The sequence below is a fragment of the Dermacentor andersoni genome, chromosome 5, assembly GCF_023375885.2.
Source record: "Dermacentor andersoni chromosome 5, qqDerAnde1_hic_scaffold, whole genome shotgun sequence".
Classification (NCBI taxonomy): Eukaryota; Metazoa; Arthropoda; class Arachnida; order Ixodida; family Ixodidae; genus Dermacentor; species Dermacentor andersoni.
The window spans coordinates 11587718-11608200 of NC_092818.1; the positions used below are offsets into that span (position 1 = coordinate 11587718).

A 20483-nucleotide genomic window follows, 5' to 3' on the forward strand; every position below is an offset into this window, starting at 1 on the left:
TGGATCCTCAGCAAAGAAGAGTTGGCAGAACGAGGTCGTAAACGTGCCGAAAGTTATCGAAAACGTTACACGACCACGCAAAATGTTTTATTACACGCAAATAAACCCATGCTCTTCGGCAGGGGCGAGTAGCCAGTGCCGGAGCGATCGGCGGCAGCCATCTTTTATTCCTTTCGGAACGGGGCAGCCTGTGGCTATTCAAAAGAAAATTCAGTTTTGTTCGGCATATTAATGCATCTTTAGCGCGTACACGTCACTTTGACGTGGTAAGATTTTGCGGTTTTGTGACGTCACGTGAGAGGCAGGTGACGTGGGTGCAGCCCGAAAACTTCTGACCAATAGCCGAGGGCTAATAGCGAAAAGGCGTCGAATCAGAAATAACTATTTTTGTTTTGTGTGGTCAAATTATGCATAATCAGTGTATACACGTCATATCAGATGGGGAGCTATTGCGGTTTTTGTGACGTCGCGTGACAGACAGGTGAAGTGGGGTGGTCCAAAAAAGTTTTTGACCAATCGCGGTGGGCTGATTGCAGAATTGGAATAGAAAAGTTTGGAATAGCTTTACGTTATAGCGCCCATTGTCTACATTCCAAGACATATTCTCGGACATACCTGGAAACACCCACATCGTAGAATGCTAGCTAAGAGTGACAACGGATATGCCGATACATCTCCGGCATTATCCGGTACCTTTTGCAATCAAAAAGGCCGTCGAAGATGAAGTGCAAGAAATGCTAAAGCAAGGAAACATTGAACCGTCGAACTCTGCCTACCAGTCAACGGTGGTGGTAGTGAAGAAAAAAGACGGCAGTATGTGCTTGTGCATTGATTTTAGACAACTAAATCGAGTGGTCATAATGGACAACAAACCAATACCACGAGTAGACATGATGTTTGCCAAGCTGGGTAAGAGTCAGTACTTTTCAAAGTTCGGCTTTATGAAAGGGTATTGGCAAGTGCCAATGCAGTCCGGTTGCAAACACGTGACAGCCTTTTAATCTTCGTCGGGGCTTTATCAGTTCCGATTTATGCCGTTTAGTATTAAGACGGCTCCAGCTGTTTTCACAAGGCTTATGAGAAAAGTAGTGCACGGTATATCCAATATCTACCACTACTTCAACGATGTCTTAATTGCTACGGAAACATGGGGACAACATGTTCACACTCTTCGGGGTTTCTTCCAACAAGTCGAAAACGCCTGTCTCCAAAAGTGAAGTTGGCTTTACCTCCTTGAAATTTTTAGGGCATATTGTAGGCCATGGTGCCCTACGCCTGCAGATAGAGACCCTCGAGAAAATTGAAGGTGCGAAAAAAGAAGTCCGTTCATTTTTGGGCCTTACTAGATACTACTGAGACTTCGTGCCAAATTATTCAAAAGTATCAGCGCCTCTCACAGAACTGACCCGCAAGCGTGTGCCCAAAACACTGGTCTGGGAGCCGCATCACCAAGAAGCATTTGACAAACTACGGCGCTTACTCTCTGATCAGCCTATTCTTCGGTCTCCGGATTTAGAACAGCCGTTTGTCCTATGTATAGATGCGTCATTGACAAGCCTCTGAACTGTCCTTCTACAACGCCATGGAGCTGTTCTGCACCCGGTTGCGTACGCAAGTAGGAAGCTGCTGCCTAGAGAAGCACGTTACTCTACCATAGAACCAGTGGCGTAGCCAGAAATTTTGTTTGGGGAGGCTCACGATGCAGCTCGGCCTCCTCCTTATAGAATTTGTCGAGGGATCAAATACGTGAATAATAACTGCATTGTCATTGCCAAAGATGCTGCAAATGAATTCTTAAACGCTACGCAGTGTCAAGACAAGTAAAGTATGTATTTTTTTCATAGAAGAGTATACTCGTACGTCCCGAAAATTGTGCCCGAAATAACTGATATCAATGCTTCGATGTTTTTGTCTATTTAATAAGTAAATAAGATATCACATCAACTTTAGAAATATATCAGTTCGAAACCAGCAAAGCAGTGCATGCCGCTGATATGAAAACAAAATGTAAAGGCCATGAAATGAACAAGTTGAGGACAAATATGTTAATGAAACTTTGTCAGTCAAGAACCTTGTTTACACTTTTGTACTTATGCAAAGGCCAGGGAAGAATCTTAATGATGCTGTCATTTGTTCTAATGTATTGCACAGCAGTTGACACCGGTTGTGCGTTGTAATGGCACCGAAATTATAGTCGCAACAGAGAGCACATATAAAAAGCAGGAGTTCAGCGGAATACACGAGGGCGAGTCAAATGAAAGTGAACCAATGCGTATATATGACAAACGGGGTACTTCATTTAAAAGTAGTCTCCATGAGCATTTAGAGATTTGTCCCGCTGACTAACGAGTCGTGTGATTCTCGTCTCATAAAGCTCCTTGGGTTGCTTCTTGAAAAAGTCCATAACTGACTCTTTCACGTCATCGTCGGACACGAGTCTAGTTTCCTTGAGCTGTTTTTTCAATTGCCCCAAAATGTGGAAGTTGCAAGGCGACAAGTTTGGGCAGTATGGCGGATGTTGCAGCGTTTCCCGCTTGAACTTTGCCAATTTTATGTTAACCACATCAACGACGTTGAGACTGGCATTGTCGTGGAGCAAGATGACCCCATTCGTCAATTTTCTACGTCATTTGTTATTAGAGACTTTAAGCGTGCCCGTTATTCCGGCAAACTGGGGCGGTTTGGGTGGATTACCGGATGGTCGGGGGCGTAAAAATGAGCGGCCAGATTGGTGGCGCCAGCTGGTGGTGCAAAGCTCAACCACCTAAACATAGAGCCAATTACTATATTCTTCTTAGCTGGGGTGTAAGTTTTCGACAGCGGCATAATTGTGAACACAATTACGCTGCTGCCAAAAATTTGCACCAGCAGCAAAGCAGAATAATCTAGGTTACTACAATTTTAGTTCTGTGTTTGTCTGATTGAGCTCTAAACACTAGGTGGCTGCACCGTTCCGGCTGCTCACGTTTACGCCCCCCGACCATCCGGTAATCTGCCCAAACCACCCGGTGTGCCGGAATAGCAGACACGCTAAAAGTCTCTATTGATTGCGACAAGCAGCCAATCAGGCGTTTCACAATATCAGAAATGATTGATAGCCTCTCTAGGTTTAGCAAATTCAATCAGTAATGGCCCCTGACAACCTAAATAAAGTCAACACCTTTCCGGTGGAAATAACGGCCTTTGCTTTCTTTGGGGGTGGTCAATTCGAATGTTTCCACTATAAGCTTCGCCATCATGTTTCAGGCTCGTAGTAGTGGTACTACCATTCGTCCCTGGTCACAAGTGCAGACAAGAAGTCGTCACCCTCATTGTGATACCGGATCAGATGAGTCAAGGCAGCGCCGAACCTCTCCGTCTTCTGGCAGCAGTTCAAAATCTTTGGCAACCATTGCCGACACATGAGCCGATAACCGAGATAATCACGAATTATGTTGTGAACCACACCATGACTGATGTTCACACGCCCTGCCTGTTCACCGATGAATATCCTCACTTCATGTTTAATCAGCTCATCAACCTTTGCAATTATGTTGGGGGTGATTGCACGGTGGCTTTAACCGGGTCTTGGATCGTCTTTGCAACTATCACTTCCTTCTTTGAGCCGTTTCCTCCAACGCTTCACTGGGATGGAATGCAATTTTAAACTTACGCGGCATCTATACGGCAGTTAATTTCATTTTTGAAAACGCCTTCAGCTTTCAAATTGTCACGACACCGCGCTGTTCTACTTTTGGAGCGTCCATTATGTCACGCAACCATATTCAACCCAGTGTATGATAGCATCAACGAACATTTATTCTCACATCTGCGTGTCACTTTCGTAAATGATAGATGCCTGTGTGCTACCCGCATGCCTCACGGATAAGCATTATTGAGCGGCGTTGGTTATCTCACTTTCATTTGACTCGCCCTCGTACATTAGAAATGCGAAGATACGGCTTGATAAAGGGCAAAAAAGTGCCACTGGAAACAAAGTTCGCTGCACGTATACACAAAACCTCGCAAGAAGATATTTAAATATAAGTATAAGTCTCCAATAAATCTATGTATTTAAGAAAAAGTCACTGTATATAATGCGCCAAACAAGGAAAATAAACATGTTGTGCAATCACAGATTCAGAGATTACAAAATCCTAACGCCTGCCCCCCTCCCTCAACTCCCTGACGTATCACGCGCAAAGGAAGGCGGCGCGCTTCCTCCCCGCTTTCCTCCCTTGCGCACACAACACTGAACCACCACCATCGGCTCACCCATGCCTTCCCCCCCACCATTTTCATTCGCACATACAGCATGCAGCGTGTGGTCACAAGGTTATGACCCTTAGACTTTACACGGAACATGAGGGCGACGGCGACGGCACGAATGCGCCTGCAGCGTACATATGATTGCTATCGCAATACAGTCGCCGACCGATTTTCCGGACTCCAAAAATTCGGACATGCCCGATTATTCGGTCAGCTTCGCGGCACCGCCATTCTCCCTATAGACCATAATGTATAACAACTGCCGAAAGTTCGGACACCTTGCAACCTCTCGTCTGATTTTTCGGACACTCCTTGAGCCAACTCGATCGAGGGCATCATGCACCGACTCTGACCGGCGCTTAGTTCGACTTGCTGAACGCCATTTTTGTTTTGAACGGAGCCTCCTTGCTGTCCCACGAAGTGGCGCTACTGGAAATCCCCGCTCATCATCATAGTTTCTGCCTAGTTCGATAGAGTGGCCGTACAGCAGTTCCGGTTTCAGCTTAGTAAGCCATGTCAAGACAATCCAGCAGCTGATTTGCTTCTTTCGCGCGCGACGCTGCGAGCAGGCCGCGTTGTTCGTTTGTGCGACTGGTGTCGGCACGGTGGTGTTTGCTTTGTGTGCTGTGTTGAGGTTTCGGTGATCTAACTCGGCGTACGGAAACATCGCGTCAGGTCTCTAATGGCGCCGACAGTGCCCGCGCAGACTGCGCTGGGGAATGCCGGCAAGCGGGTGCCAGGAGGCCTAAGATTTGTTGCCTTTCGATGTGCTCCCTACTGACGCGGAAAATGTTCTGCCGAAACCTACGCAGTGGTTGCATTGCGATTCCGGACACCGTCTCATTTGACAGTTTCACAGGTGCTGACACTGCTGTACTGACATGCGCAGAACTCGATGACGGCGAGATCATTCGTCAGGTTTCTGCTGCACCGCCAGACGATGACTCCGAGTCGGAAGATGACGCACCATGTGCTACGCTGCCGTCGCAGGCGGAGCGTGCACAAGCAGTGACTGTGCTTTCAGCCGCCTATAGTGACCGTACGACCCTCTCCGAGATTCAGGCTTATCTGATTGCGCGTAAACGGAACAGCGTGCAACGGCGCACTCACGATTTCTTGAAGCCTACTGCCGAGCCCGAATAAGTGCGTGGAAATAAAGGATTTCATTTCTTTTTCTTAATAATCCGCTTTTTCGGACACCTGTTTATTCGGACATTTCCGCAGTCCCCGTGAAGTCCGAATAAACGGTCGGCGACTGTAATATAATACGAGTATCCGGCAAACAAAGCGTCCTGCAGTCCATTGCTTTCCGCAAATGAAGAACCAACAAACTCGAACTTTCACCATGCGACAATGCGCTGCGCTGCAACGTCTTCTTTTTTTTCTTTTGTGCAGAAAGGGAACCGAAATGAAGAAACGCAAGGGAAAGCATGTTGGCCCCAATCGAATGCCTACTTTGGGCACCTAATGTGGCTACCCACGGAATATCGAAGAAAATGTGAGACACTTGGTCCACAGAGAACCATACGCATGTTGCTCGGTATCCTACACTGGCGAGACAAGACTTTCCGAAGAGGTTGCGCTCAAGCAAACGCGTTGCAATCCATTTAGTCCCCACAGTGATGGCGGCGAGCGACTATTATTTCTTTTTCTCGTCTGCTAGCCAGAAAGTGTCCAAGACTCTACCAGGCTAAAATACACTTGGCTAGAGAAAAACGAATGTGCATCGTACGTGCCACGCGGTGGTCGGGGCAACACGAGAAAAACGCATGCACTTTGGCTGGCACCGGCAGCCTGCGGGTAGTGGTAACAAGAAAATTGAAGAGGCTCACTGTGTCGTCGCAAATAAAAGTCAAAGTTGAAAAAATAGATAAGAACTTCATTACCTTTGCTGGCTTTAGTGTCGTGACATTGATGCTTTGGCGGAAGTGAATGAAAATGTTGATATTCTTTTCTGTGACATGACAGCACAAATGAATCACCACAACGCTTCGTCGCATTGGAGCTCGCTGCGTGCTTTGTCAACTTGTCTGATAGTGTGTTGATTTGGCATGTCTCATTGTATGTTCCGATGTACTTTAGAAAAGTCAATGCACCTTTGGCGTCAAATGTTTATAACAACAATAAACGTACAGAGTTCCGTAATTGAAAATCTAAAGCACGACTTTGTTTAATAAGCTCATCAACCTTTGCAATTATGCGCAAAGGTTGCAATTACGTCAGTGCATCTTTCGTATAAAAAATTTATGAGAACTTTATACCCATAAAGTCTGGGAATTTAAATCCATGCGATCCGTAGATTCCGTGGCCTCAACGAGATGCCGCGACGAGCCCGCTCGCCATCAAAATGCCCTTGAAACTTTGTGCTCGGATGGGGCTCCTAGAGTTATGCGACTCCCGGTGCATGGGCGTGGCCTCGAAAGCCAGCCCGAGTTCGCAATGTCCGTGCTGAAATGTCTTTTTGAGTGTGAGAAATACATTCTAGACGAAATCTAGAATGATTTCTGGCGCTGGGGATTGTTTTGGATGGCGGTGCATGGACAGCACGAAAAAATTTCGGGGGGGGGGGGGGGGGAGGCTGAAGGCCCATATGCCCTCCCCCCCCTGGTTACGCCCCTGCATAGATCGGGAAGGCCTCGCTCTTGTCCGGGTAATCCAAAAGTTTCACGTTTTTCTTTATGGCAAGCTCTTCTTGCTGCAAATGGACCATGAACCACTCTCGTACATTAATTTCGCCAAGGATGCGAACAACAGATTATTGCGCTGGAGTTTATTGATTATGGAATATGACGTCACTGGCTAATACATCAAAGGCAGTGACAATATTGGAGCGGACTACCTAAGCAGAGTTTCTTTGTTCTTCAAGCTTATATGTGTATGTACCTACCTAGCTTTTGTTATTGCTTATATACAAGTGCGTGTTTTTCTTTTTCTTACTGTGTGAACTGTGCATTCTGTGAATTGTCTACTATGAAGCTGTGAACTGTGTGCGCTATGTAACAGTGCAATGAGTCCTCCTGCTGCGAGATCATAGTCTAACAAATGTTATCGCTCAGCGCAGGACGCGCCCACACGTATCGGAAGTTTCTCTAATGTTATTGGTGGTTCTTTTTGCCGTCTGTTGTCACCGAACCTTGTGTAATTTGATTTCATGTACGCACGACGTGAATGGTGTAGGACTTTCTGCAAGACACGCGGGCACCAGCGATTATTCTGGAACCTGTAATGACTTCGATTACTGAAAAGCCAACGCGCTTGACCCGCCAATCAGATTTTCGCCGATCGCCGACTGTGTTCGCCGCTGTCGCAGTTCTTTTGAGTGCAGCTTATTTTTGAGCGCACCAGATCACCCAACAAAACACTAGTTTCGTAATTCCTAGTTTTGCTGCTTTCGTCATTGTCGCTACTATGTGACAATATGGTTAGCAAAAACCGTCACAGATAATTAGTATTTTATTTCTAAATGCCACATGGTCCTGAATACAGACAACATCATCAGGGAGGTCATTCCATTGACCAATTGCATGTGGAAATGCATGTTGATTATGAAGCCTGCGAGATATGTGATGTGATTTTGATAGTGGCAAGATATTTGCGTGCTCACTGTAGACTATCTTAACCCTTTCGCTGTCACGGACATACCGGTACGTCATCGCGCTTCCCCCCCACGGTGTCACTGACGTACCGGTACGTTCTCTATCGTGCGTTCAAAATTTCGCGCCTGAGCGCAAAGCAGGCGCTCCTGGATTGGCCACGCCATCTGTTGACTCTTTCTACAAGTTCGTATATTCGCTCCGACCTGTGTTAGTCCATGTATTGAAGAGTACGGTGCGACTGCCCACTTTCTCTTTGCTGAGTGGCGCGGTGGCTCCGCGTTCGCTGGATCATGCGTCGCGCGCGTGTGGTTATGGGTTCAAGGGTTGTTCTGTAATCTCCGCTGGTTTGAAGGTTTTTATTTTTCTTCTGTTGGTGTGCCTGCTACGGCGCGTCAAGTTCAGGTGCACGTGCCGTTGCCTCTCCAAAAAGGGTGACTCGATTGCTGCTTTCGCTCTCTCGCCGCACCCTCGCTTCCGACTTCCAGCAGTAACCATAAAGCCCTTCGAACTTTGTTTATCCTTTTTCCATCTCCCTCTGTCTTCTTGATCACGCAACGTCCCATTTCTCTCCGTTGCGCGGGCGACTGAAAGCGCATCCTACCTGCGCGCGGTTACTTTCGGATGGCTCGGCGCGCGGGACCTTCGTCTGCTCATGGGAGCGGTGGCTGAATTCCGATTCAGAATACGAGCCGAGCTCGAATTCGGACTCAGACAAAGTCGCATGAGAGGAAGAGGGTTCCGCATCGTCAGATTCGGATGTTGAACGGATTTTATAGTCAGGCTGATGATGATGATGATGTTTACTAACAACAGCTGCAGAACACTGAAATGTGCATATTGCATTGACTATGTTATTTGTATACCAATCATAATCAAAAATAAATTGCTATGTTCATTCCCTGTTATGCTCGTTCCCTGAAACCAAGCCGACACTGGGGGTGCGTCACGGCCAGAAACGTCCGACAGCGAAAGGGTTAAACAATAAACAGAGAATGGCTAACTTCCTGCATTATTCCAAGAATTGTAGTGATAATAAAGTCTTCATGTTAGTCTCACTGGAGTGTCGGTTATAGTCCTGAGTGATGAAACGTGCAGCGTAGTGTTGCACAGATTCCAGTAACTTGATTAGATAGACTTGATGAGGTGACCAGACAGATGATGCATATTAGAGTTGACCAATAAATGTCTGGTATGCTAGTTTCCGCATTATGGCAGGTGCTGCATGAAGATTACGTTTGAGGCATCCTGAAGAAGAACGGAAGATTTGGTGAGCTGGTGGTTTTCCATAATGTTTAAAAACAGCACTAGAGACACACAGGACCACAGACTAAAGGAAGGGACACACACGGTGCTGACTTACAAATGCCGGTTGTAAGTCAGCGCTGTGCGTGTCCCATCCTCTATTCTGCTGTCTGGTGTACGTCTTTAGCACTGTCTTTAAACACTGAGGTATCCTAGTGTGCGTGATGCCGTTGCAGTAATTTTTTCAGTATGTGTTGACCAGAAAAGATTAGAGGTGAAGTTAAGCGAAGGTACTTGTAGCTGGGCATTACAAACATGCACTTATTGTCAAGATAGTACACGTAAGTCGAGTTTGACTGCTTTTGGCTGAACATGATTAGTTTGCATTTGTCAATGTTAATTGTCCTTTGCCATGCGAGCACCAGAATGTGATTTTGTCAAGATCCTGTTGTAGTACCAGATGATTTGCGTGAGTCATAATTTTACGGTATATTATGCAATCGTTGGCAAACAAATGGATGTTGCATGAGGTGTAAGCTCATTAATGCAGATAAGCAATAATAAAGGACACAGAACGCTACCTTGAGGAATACCAGAAGCAATGTCAGAAAATGGAGATGAAGTGTAATTAACCCAAGTAAACTGCTTGCATGAGCATAAAAATAATGAAGAAATATAATTATGTGAAGCGCTGAGAATCCATGATTTCAGAAGGTAAGCGTCACCGCCAACATAGACGATCTCTCCACTTGGTCCCGTCTAGCTTCCGCAAAGCGAAATTCCTTCTCTGTGCTTTCCCATAAGAGCACGACTGCGCACTGGAACCCAGTAGAAAACGACAGATAGTTTCCTTTTCTGTGCATGCAACGGCATGACGTGAAAACAAAGAGATGAAAGGGAAGTACGTCCCTCTTGCTATGGTATGAAGACAAAGACTCGTAGACATTCGGTATGTTGATATTATTATTTTTGTGAACTTTAAATCGTCTACAGAAGGAATAGATCGAACAAATCACTGATGTTGCCTTGAATAATTCTCTAGTTACGTAACTGCAGTGCTGTGTTGTCACTGTGAGCGGCATCCCAGCACTGCAATTTAGGTAAGCGCACTTGTGCAATTGACGTCGATTCTCTGGCTAGGAGAGTGGCACCCACAAGGAGAAGGGCACACAGTGTTTGGTTTGAAATTCCAGCTCATTTCGTGGTGCGTAGTGGTGCAATACTTTGCAGCACGATCTTTAACATGCGTTGTACGCACTGCTCTTTTCAGCTCAAAATATCTGGACTAAGTGAGGGGCTCTTTAATAGGGCCATAATCTAAATGTGTCGCCGTCCCTTGCTGCAGGCAGTGTGATGTTAGCATGATGCTTTGCTGGAGTCCAATCAGCTCAACACGCGTCAGTGTCTCCTGCTGTATGATTCAGGCTGAGCGGGCAAGTCAAATTTTCCTGCCAAAATGTCCCACTCTAAAAAGCTGCTGACCAGGCCGAATTTGAGGAGTGCGAGCGTAAGCTTGCCAAAGCCTTAAAGATAGCAACACATGCCTCAGGCCACTTGAGCCCCAACAGCTGCAACGATTCATGCCGAGTGGGCACATCAAATCTTCCCAATAAAACGTCCCCGATTAAAAAAGGTGCTGACCAGGCTGCATTCGAGGAATGCAAACATAAAAAGAACACGTCTAACCCTTTATTGACGAGTGTCGCGTACAGGCAACATACCAGAAAAAGTTTTTTTTTTTCTTGCCGAGTTTCAGTATTGAGTACGAAGTTTCTAGCTAAATGTGTTTCGCCAACACTGAGTGACAGACAGGAAGCGTCATTTGTTGGTTTAGAGCAACAACAAGGAAGACGTTTGGCATGTGACTCAATGTCTCTTGAAAGCAAGGTCAGAGAAGACAGGCCAATGCAAGGCATCCAGCTGCAGTGGTGTCACATATGATGTAAAGCAATTGAAATCTACACCTGTGGTTCACATATGATCAGACCTGTCCCTACAAATTGAAAACGAAGCCTTAGGTGGCTTGGGATGAAGTCCACTTCCAGTTTCTTGCCCCTCACCCCCCTGACTGATAAAATGTTTCCACAAAATATTTTTTTCTTTTTGTTGATTATGCTTATTCTTGATGTTTTTTGCATATTTGGATAGAAAATTAACATTTTTTCTGGGTATTTATATGTCTATTCCTTAACGGGCTAAGGAACATCCAAAACAATTCATGCCAAGCGGGCACATCAAATCCTCCCGCCAAAATGTTTGGCTCCAAAAAGCTGCTCCCCAGGCCGAATTCGAGGAGTGCAAACATAAGCTTGGCAACGCTGTCAAAACAACAAATGGGCCATGCTTCTGTGGTATTTGTTTCTCTATGTCCTCGTTTCAGCTGCACTTTTTGAGCAAAGTTTTAAAGATGAGCCCACTAGCCCTCACCATGATGTTACTAATGTGTCGGGCTGCTTGGGCTACAACGATGTGCGCAACAATGTGCGCAATGCTTTGCATTACTTAGATGTCAACTACAGTTGAGCCTGAACCTTTGTAGTGGCTTACGATCGCGCATTTTTCCAGTTTGTGTGTTTTTTTCTTGTGTTCTTTTACTGAACTAATGAATGCGGGCCTGCTGTACTTGTGCAACATATGAATTCTACATCAGAGTCATCAGAGAGCTCACATGGTTTCTATCACGGAGCAAAGCCACTCACCAACAGGTAGGGTCCCTTGGCTGCCCAATCCCGAGAGGAGCCAGAGCCGTACTCTTTGCCTGCTAGCACCATGAGTGGAGGGGCCCCCTCTTTTTTGTAACGCTCGGCCGCATCAAAGATGTCCATCTGCACGGGCAAGAACACGTGAAAACAGGCTGTGTGGAAAGACAGGTGCAGGACAATATTCCCGTAGAAGTATAGTGAATAGTACTGTTGTGGTGTATTAGAGCTACACCGACACATTTACACATGCTGTGCCAAAAGGTGAAGAGCAGCATGAAATCAAGCTTGAAACGAAGCCGCTCTTCCATCGTCGTCTCTTCAGTGTCAAGATGCAGAACACACTTTGCTATAAATATTCACCGGATGGCAGAAACCTTTGTACTTGCAAGTATTTTGATGAAGATCTATGGATTTTATTGATGCAAGGGCCAGTATGGCCAAAGAGTGCCAAGCAAAAGATAACAAATGGATTGTCGATGGTATAATGTGACAAATGTCAGAGTTGTAAGTATAAATTGCGAACGGGAGGTGCAACTTGGCTGCAGAGAGCCTAAATATTTGTCGCTGTAAAGTGCATAACATGTACAGGAATTAAAATAATGACAATGGCTAGTGATTTATACTATGAGCATAAAAGTTCTATTGTAAAGGGTGGTGTAATAAATGTGTGAGTAACAGTAGCACTTGTACCTCACCCGCGAGCCCTTGAAGGCACGGGCTGGGAGGCATGTGCTCTAGAAAAATGCCATCGCAGCAGCAGCAGCAGCCTCTATTGAGAGGATGTGCTACGTATACCTTGGGCTGATAACATTCAAGGTACTAATATCTCGTGAACACTTTAAAACTAGCTATAGTAAAAAAGTTCTTCAATGCCCTGAAACACTGCCAGATGGAGAAGAAGTTGTTCGTGTGCTGGGGAAAAAAACTTTTTTGTTTTGGGCTTCTGCTTTCCAAAACTCTAGCATAACATGGAGGACCATTAGCGTATTGCCCCATTTATCGCAGACAGGAGGATCATCACCGGTAGGTGTGTGCCATACGTGTTGCCTATCCTAAGACGGCAAAAAGTAACCTCAGTTTGTTGTATTTTTGTTATTGGTGGCCAGTTTCCTACATTTGGCTTGATAATGTGAGGTTTATTAAATATTTCAGTGCTTCATGTACGTTGCCAATGGCCCCTCAGTTTTTTGCATAGGAAGGGCTTTAAATCTTTGACAAGGACAGCTATGGAAGAATTATCTACTTGGTTCTGTAGCTACTGATGTGGTTATATGGTCAGCAAGCATATTGCCCTCAAGGCCTCTGTGGCCAGGTAACCAGCGTATTATGATATGTTGATGAGAAGAGTACAAAATGCAGAGGATTGAATAAAGTTGAGTAAGTCACGTGATGCCATCAGGTGAAAAAGGGATGTTCCACATCTGCCCACCTTGGCAATTCTGAGTGGTGCTGGCTAACACTCCTAGATCTAGATCTAGTAAATATAAATGCCCAAGATAGTGGACGGTTTGATAGCCATCGCCGTAGCACAATTGGTAGTGCAACGCAAGCGTAATGCGGAGGTTGTGGGATTGGCTCCCAATGGCGACACATTATCATTTCGTTCCCTTTCATTTCCCTTCCTTCATTATTTTTTACATTTCAATTTCAACTACAGCTATGGTCGGATACAACTTTAGAAAAAAGGGGAGGCCCCGCCCAGACGACCGAAGCGCGACAGCTGACTGCCTCCACGACCAAAATAATCCCGCTAAAAAAATCGTGCTTCTGAAATGCGCAATTCTCGTTATAAACAAAGACTTTTGTATTTTGATGACTGGTTTAGTAGAGCTCTCATGTGCTACAGCACATGCTGGATCACGACAAAAAAATAACCCCGTGCCTTCCACAATGCTTCCTGTCTGCTCTTTCGCTTCATTGCAAGTGACAAAAGTAGAAAGAGCAGCTCTGCATGGCTTTTGCGCTTGTTTACATGTACACGGCACATTTACTACTCTTTTTCGTAGCTTAAAATGAATCAGTTGCTATTGGACAAGTACTTATATAAAACAATGCATTTATCGCAACCATTACAAACCTGGGGCGTGAATACTCGAGGCAGGAAGGGTACAAAAATGCTTCATTCATCGTATTAAATAAACACTCATGGTGTTAAATATCATAAAATTTATATTTTTTGGTTTTGTGTTTCACTAATTTTTTCCTTTTTTTTGCGAGCCTGAAATCTCGCCAGTTCGCGCAAGGCATTCCATGCGAGTTTTCCGACATGGAGCCCAACGAGGTGACATCGGAACGCGATTCTTTGCTGCCAAACGAGCCTTGTGTAGCCTCGATGTCCACACCACCAAGGATCCTCGACAAGAACAAGAGTGGCCACATCCTGAACAGCGATTCACGCAATATGAGCCTCCACTGCTACGTATTGGCGTAACAGGGAGCCTGAACACAGCGTGGAGGCCACGACCAAGTTTGTCGCCGAGATGCTCGGTGTCAGCGAAAGCACAGTGTTCAAGGTGAGGAGAGAGGACAAAGCATCGCATATTTCGGGTGGCAAACTGTCGATGCCCTCGCGAAAGCGTCCACGAAACGCAGAGAAAAGAAGACGCAGCACGAAGTATGACAGCTTCACGTTGTGCGCGCTGAGGTCATGTGTGCACGATTTCTTTCGCCACAACGAGATAGCGACGGTCGAGAAGATAACTAACGAGTTCTCGAAGCGTATGGATCTCTCATCACTGAAGTGGTGTACTGTGCGTCGTCTGCTTGTCGAGATCGGATTCAAGCATGAGAAGAGGAGCCGCAATTCGCTGCTTATCGACCGGGATGACATAGCTGAATGGCGGAATCGCTACATTCGTGACGTGGAACGCTACCGGGCGGAAGGCCGAAAGATCTTTTTCATGGACGAGACATGGGTGACGGTGGGACACACTTGGTCGATCGTGTGGACAGACACCGTGGTGCAGAAGCGCGGACGCCTATATGCGCGAGCAAATGGTCTGTCGACGGGTTTGAAACAACCTTCTGGGAAAGGCCAGCGCCTGATTGTGACGCACATCGGCAGCGAGGATGGCTTCGTCGACGGGTGCTTAAATATATTCCGAGGCCAAAAAACGGGCGACTACCACGAAGAAATGGACGGCAATCGCTTCGAGGGATGGTTTAATAACGTTCTGCAGAAGTTGCCTGCTGGTAGCGTCATTGTTTTGGACAATGCACCTTATCATTCCTGGCAAGAAGAGAAATTACCGACGACAGCTTGGAAGAAGGAAAAAATACAGGAGTGGCTCAAAAGCAATAACATCACCTACAGCGAAAGGATGGTTAAAAATTGGAGGACGCTTAAGCTTCGCCTTCAAGAGTGGAACGCGATAGTGTTATCGCACCCCGTTCACACCGCCTACTCAAACTCGCTACGCCAGCCAAACGTCGCAATCGGCAGAGATAGCCGGGCTTCGACGCGCCATGAAGGCGGACGCGGTAATGGGGCGAGTGGCGCGCCACGTGTCGGGGCAGCGCCGTACATTGCGAGGAGGGGGTCTTCTGTGTTTGCCGCAAGATGGCTCTGCGTGTGCGCAGAGCGCAGAAGAAATTTAGCGGAAACGTACTTCGCTACTCGTGAAACTGCCACTTCTGTAAGTTACATGGTCATAATTACCGATATACACCACAGTATAACTTTCTACGGCACGTTTCTAAGGCAACACCGCATTCACTAGAGGCGATTTTGTCCCGCTTTGAAGGAACGAACTTGTGGCTGAGTGGTAGTGTCTCCGTCTCACACTCCGGAGACCCTGGTTCGATTCCCACCAGCCCATCTTGCAAGATGTTTTTTTATTTATGAAGTGCCTTCTGGGATTTATCGCTCACGGCCAACGCCGCTGACGCCGACAACACCGGCTTTTCTGCGACACGAGCTCCTTAACGCTGTCGCGTTAAAAAGCAGCTGCTTGAGTTGGTAGCATCTGTAAAGCCACGCTTTCTGAGCTACATCGTAGGCAATGCAGCTGAAAGGGCCGGTTGCATTGTACTCAGGCTCCCACCGTGCCACTGCGAATTTAATCCTATTGAGCTCGTGTGGGCAAAGGTGAAAAATGGCATCGCTGCAGACAACAGAGATTTCAAGCTGTCCACGGTCGAAGACGTCTTGAGAGAAAAAATCAAGCATGTAACGGCGGAAGACTGGAAGAACATTCACCACTTGATGGATCTAGAGGCAAAGTTCAGGCTTGATACATCTGGGAATGACCATATCCAACCCATCATCATCCAGCTGGGTGAAGATGACAGTGAAGAAAGCGACTCCGACTGCGAACTGTCCGACATTGAGCCACTCAATGAAGAATAACAGCTTCTTATTAACGAAAGAACAGCCCTTATTAGGGCTACCCAAAGTTTGCCGGTGGGTTCGCAGCAGCCAAGCATTCTCCCGTGACCTCTCAAATAAATAAGCAGTTCATTTGGTGACACATTCCTTTTAATGGAAGCTCGATTCTGAAAAAGCAATGTCCTGCACAGATCGTGCTCAATATAAGTATTGGCATGGAAACGTGCTGAAAAGCTGGAAAATCTCAATGCAAATACAATTATTAACCCTGAATAAATATGTGGGGCCCAAAATGCTCGTTCGGGCAGCCATTATCCAGCTTCACGCGAAAAAGCAGTAGTCAACGTGAAATTGACAGCCACTCTTAGCAGCCTGCACGCGAAAGCACATTTATGTGTTTGCATTGTTTATTTTGGTTATCTGGCCCAGGCAAGTAATACGAAGACAACAATTATCAAGCATCATTAGCTTAGTGAGGCCCAAAATACTCATTCGGGGAGCCATTCATAGCAGTACACTCTAAGAAAAGTTTACACCCTTTGGAGTGCCCCTTCTGCCACACAACAATAATCGTCATCTGCCTTGATGCGTTTCCTTTCTTGAAATCGCCACGCCCGCTACTTTCCTGTCAGGAATGCTATCATGCTGATAACGCGCATGCCGTTCGTTACTGGAAAGTACCGGGCTCGCAGCGTTAAAGAAAGGAAACGCATCAAAGCAGATGACGATTATTGTTGTGTGGCAGAAGGGGCACTCCAAAGGGTGTAAACTTTTCTTAGAGTGTAGTCGAGGGCACGCTTGAAAGGCACCATTAGCAGTCTGCACGTCAAAGTACAGTCATGCTGTCGCCACTGTTGGCGAAACGGCAGCAATCAACGTGAAAATGACAGCCACTGTTGGCAGCTTGCCTGAAAAAGCACGTTGATGTGGTGGCATTGTTTAACCTGGTTATCTGATCCAGGCAAGTAATGCAAATAAGAGAACAATTATCAAGCATCATTAGCTTAGTGAGGCCCAAAATACTAATTCGTGTAGCCATTCATAGAAGTACTCGAGGGCAAGCTTGAAAGGCACCATTAGCTGCACGTCAAAGCGCAGTCAAGCTGTCACCACTGTTGGTGAAACGGCAGCAATCAACGCGAAAATGACAGCCACTGTTGGCAGCTTGCATGCAAAAACACATTCATGTGGTGGCATTGCTTATTTTGGTTATCTGGCCCAGGCAAGTTTTGAGAATAAGAACAATTATCAAACATCATTAGCTTAGTTAGGCCCAATATACTCATTCGGGTAACTATTCATAGCAGTAGTCAAGGGCACGCTTGAAAGGCACCATTAGCAGTCTGCACGTCAAAGCGCAGTCAAGCTGTCACCACTGTTGGTGAAACAGCAGCAATCAACGCGAAAATGACAGCCACTGTTGGCAGCTTGCATGCAAAAACACATTCATGTGCGGGCATTGTTTATTTTGGTTACCTGGCCCAGGCAAGTAATGCGAATAGGAGAACAATTATCAAACATCATTAGCTTAGTTAGGCCCAAAATACTCAGTCGGGTAACTATTAATAGCAGTAGTCGAGGGCACGCTTGAAAGGCACCGTTAGCAGTCTGCATGTCAAATCACAGTCATGTCGCAGCCATTGTTGTATTTGTTTATCTGACCGGGCAAGTAACACCAATGTAAGCACAATTATTCACCCTGAATAGCTCTGCTAGCATTGTTTGTACTAAAAAATGCTGAGTGAAGTTGAATGTGTTTTATTGAGGCAATTATTTAATTCACAAGCCATCGGCATAGTGATGGATAGCCAGGTTCAGACAATGACATTTGTCAAGTAATAAATGGTGACAGTTGCAAAAGCTTTCAGTGCACTGCTTCGCTGGGCTCCATTCACAGAAAAATGTCTTTGCAACAACGAAAGCGTCAGGCAGGAAATGACTCCCCACTGCACAATGTTATTCGTGTTGAAAACTTTTACCATCATATGTGATGGGCAGCGAAACCGTCTGTTTACTAAGACTGAATGTATGAAAAATGCAACAGCATAGAAAGATGTTGCTTCGAAATATGCAGCCTTTCATGTGCACTTCTGGTGAGCTGCCACATGTACTGATGCATAAACAAGAACAGAGGTAAGAGGCAAAGTTGCTGTGCAACCCACATGACGCTTTTAAGAAAATGTATCTCTAAACCTTTCTGTTTTCATAGGCGATCAAAATTTGTTTTGAGCAAGTTGGTTAATCACAGTGAAGCAACAACACAAGAAGGAAGGAGAGAAAACACAGCGAGTAGGCAGATTGAGAAGACGAGGTAGACCAGTGAGAAAGGTTTTAATGAGATGGGAGAGGCCAGCCCTGCAGTGTACAGGAGTTAGTGCTTTGAATGAGATTCGTTAATGAAAATGTGTAAAGACTTTGCTGAAAGAAAACTAGCAAAAACAAATGCTAATATAAAATAAAAGGACAGAAATAAGAGTATGCGCAAACATGCATGGAATCAGGTACACAAACGCGAAAACTAAGAAAAACTCAAATGTAAAAAAATTTGGGAAATAAAAAAAATGACAAACGCAAGAAAACATACATTTACAAATAGACCTGGGTAGAGGTACTATAGGAGTGGGTTCACAAGCTGCTGTGCCTACCTTCTCGTACGTTCTTTTTTTTTAACCGTTCTCTTAACACTGTCTTGGGAATTTTTAATTGCAACATATCACAAGAATTGAAAAGCAGCGCGAAGCTATGTTGTGGGAAACCATATCGAGCGCTGGCAACACAACTTATGCGTGACTGTGCCAAACCACGCATTCTACAGCTTGCGCGCGCGGTGAGCACTGGTGGAAAGCAATCAATCGACGGTGCCACACAACGCACGTACGAACACCGCCGTTAGATGCTCGGCCGTCTCACTACTGAAAACGATCGTTCACGCTAAGTTGACGGCGACAAATCTTTGCGTTGGAGGCTCCTTTTGCAAATATTTTCTGTTGAGACGCTCGTAGGTTTGTTTCATGCGCGCACGCTTTTCTAATTTCTCCTGAAAATGGTTTTGCTCCATCACTTCACCCCGTCCGACGAGAAACGCAGCGACACAGTACACGAACACACCCACCGCTGACCGTAGGCACCAGACTTTGGCAAACTTTTCTCGTCGTAACTTCACTCGGGAGCGAAACAAAACAGACATGGAACAAACAAACAGGATGTGTGTTTGCAGCGGTGGCCGTGGGATCCTGTTTTCAGGCAAAGCGTAGTGCAGCGTCAGCGATGCTCGCTTCAATGTTTCTTCGCCGGATCATGGCTTGGAATAAACGCACGCGGCACAAATGCCGCATCGTAAGCTCGCAGTAATATTTCCGGCATGATAGACACTCACAAACAGTTTGGGAATTCACTGTGACGAGGCGTTGACGTGCACAGCTGACGCGACTTCGCCCAGTTCGAAGCCCGGGTGGCCATCTTCTCCCACGGCGAGGTCACCGGCCGTCTGGCGCATGACGTCGGTCCAGAGTGCGCGCCCATTGGTGGATGTTCGTGTGTATCCGCCTCGGAGGAGTAAACGCCCCCTTTTTTCTAAAGTTGTATCAGACTATATTTTCCCCAATGCTTTTCTTGGCTTCGTTGTCTGTTGGCTTTATATGGAGCGTTCTTTGTAACTTCTACAAAAGATGTGTCACAATCTATTGGCCGCCACCACCACGGTGGTACTGGCTTGGCTAGAGCCATTGCTGAGTTTTCAAGAAGTGGGGCAGCCACAGCTTTGCTGAACTTCCTCATAAGCAGTGAAAGGGGTTCTCTCAAAGTTGGAAGATGATGGAAAAGTGCGGCACAAATGGTGTCATTTATGGCTTTGTTACAAGGATGTTCATGGTTAGAGTGTACTTGCAGGAAATACATAAAATTGGACAAAGACCTTTGCAGATAGAGTGACGATTAATTGAATCCTACATAGAGACTTTGTACTGGGCAAGTTTTGAAAGCTCCTGTGGCCAGGCATATGCCTAAATTATGAACGGGATCAAGCATTTGTAGGGCACTCAGTGTAACAGAGTGATACACCAAAACCCCGTAGCCTAAAGGCGATCGTATAAGACTTGCCTAGAGATAGATTTCATAAGCATTTTCTGTCACTGCCCCAATTTGTGTGTGAGAGAATCTTCACTACATTCATTGTATTCAGGCACTTCGCCTTGAGGTATTTGATGTGGGGGATGAAACTTGGTTATGAACTGAGTATGACACCCAAGAATTTATTTTCTTTATTCACAGGAATGTGCTGTCCTTCCAGTTCGATAGTGGGATCAGGAAGCCACCCTCTCTTTCTTGAAAAAAAGGACACAAGCTTTTATGTGGATTGACCTTGAACCC

The 20483-nt window shown here is 45.9% G+C and overlaps 1 protein-coding gene across 2 annotated transcripts in view; it reads right to left on the reverse strand.

Annotated features, from left to right (window-relative positions):
- LOC126530117 (cytoplasmic aconitate hydratase) overlaps positions 1 to 20483 on the reverse strand; it is a 269805-nt gene that overhangs the window by 12212 nt on the left and 237110 nt on the right. For both annotated transcript variants that reach the window (XM_050177555.3, XM_050177556.3), the window contains one exon: positions 11786 to 11911. In XM_050177555.3, the coding sequence (XP_050033512.1) occupies positions 11786 to 11911 (126 nt within the window). The remainder of the gene's footprint in view (positions 1 to 11785; positions 11912 to 20483) is intronic.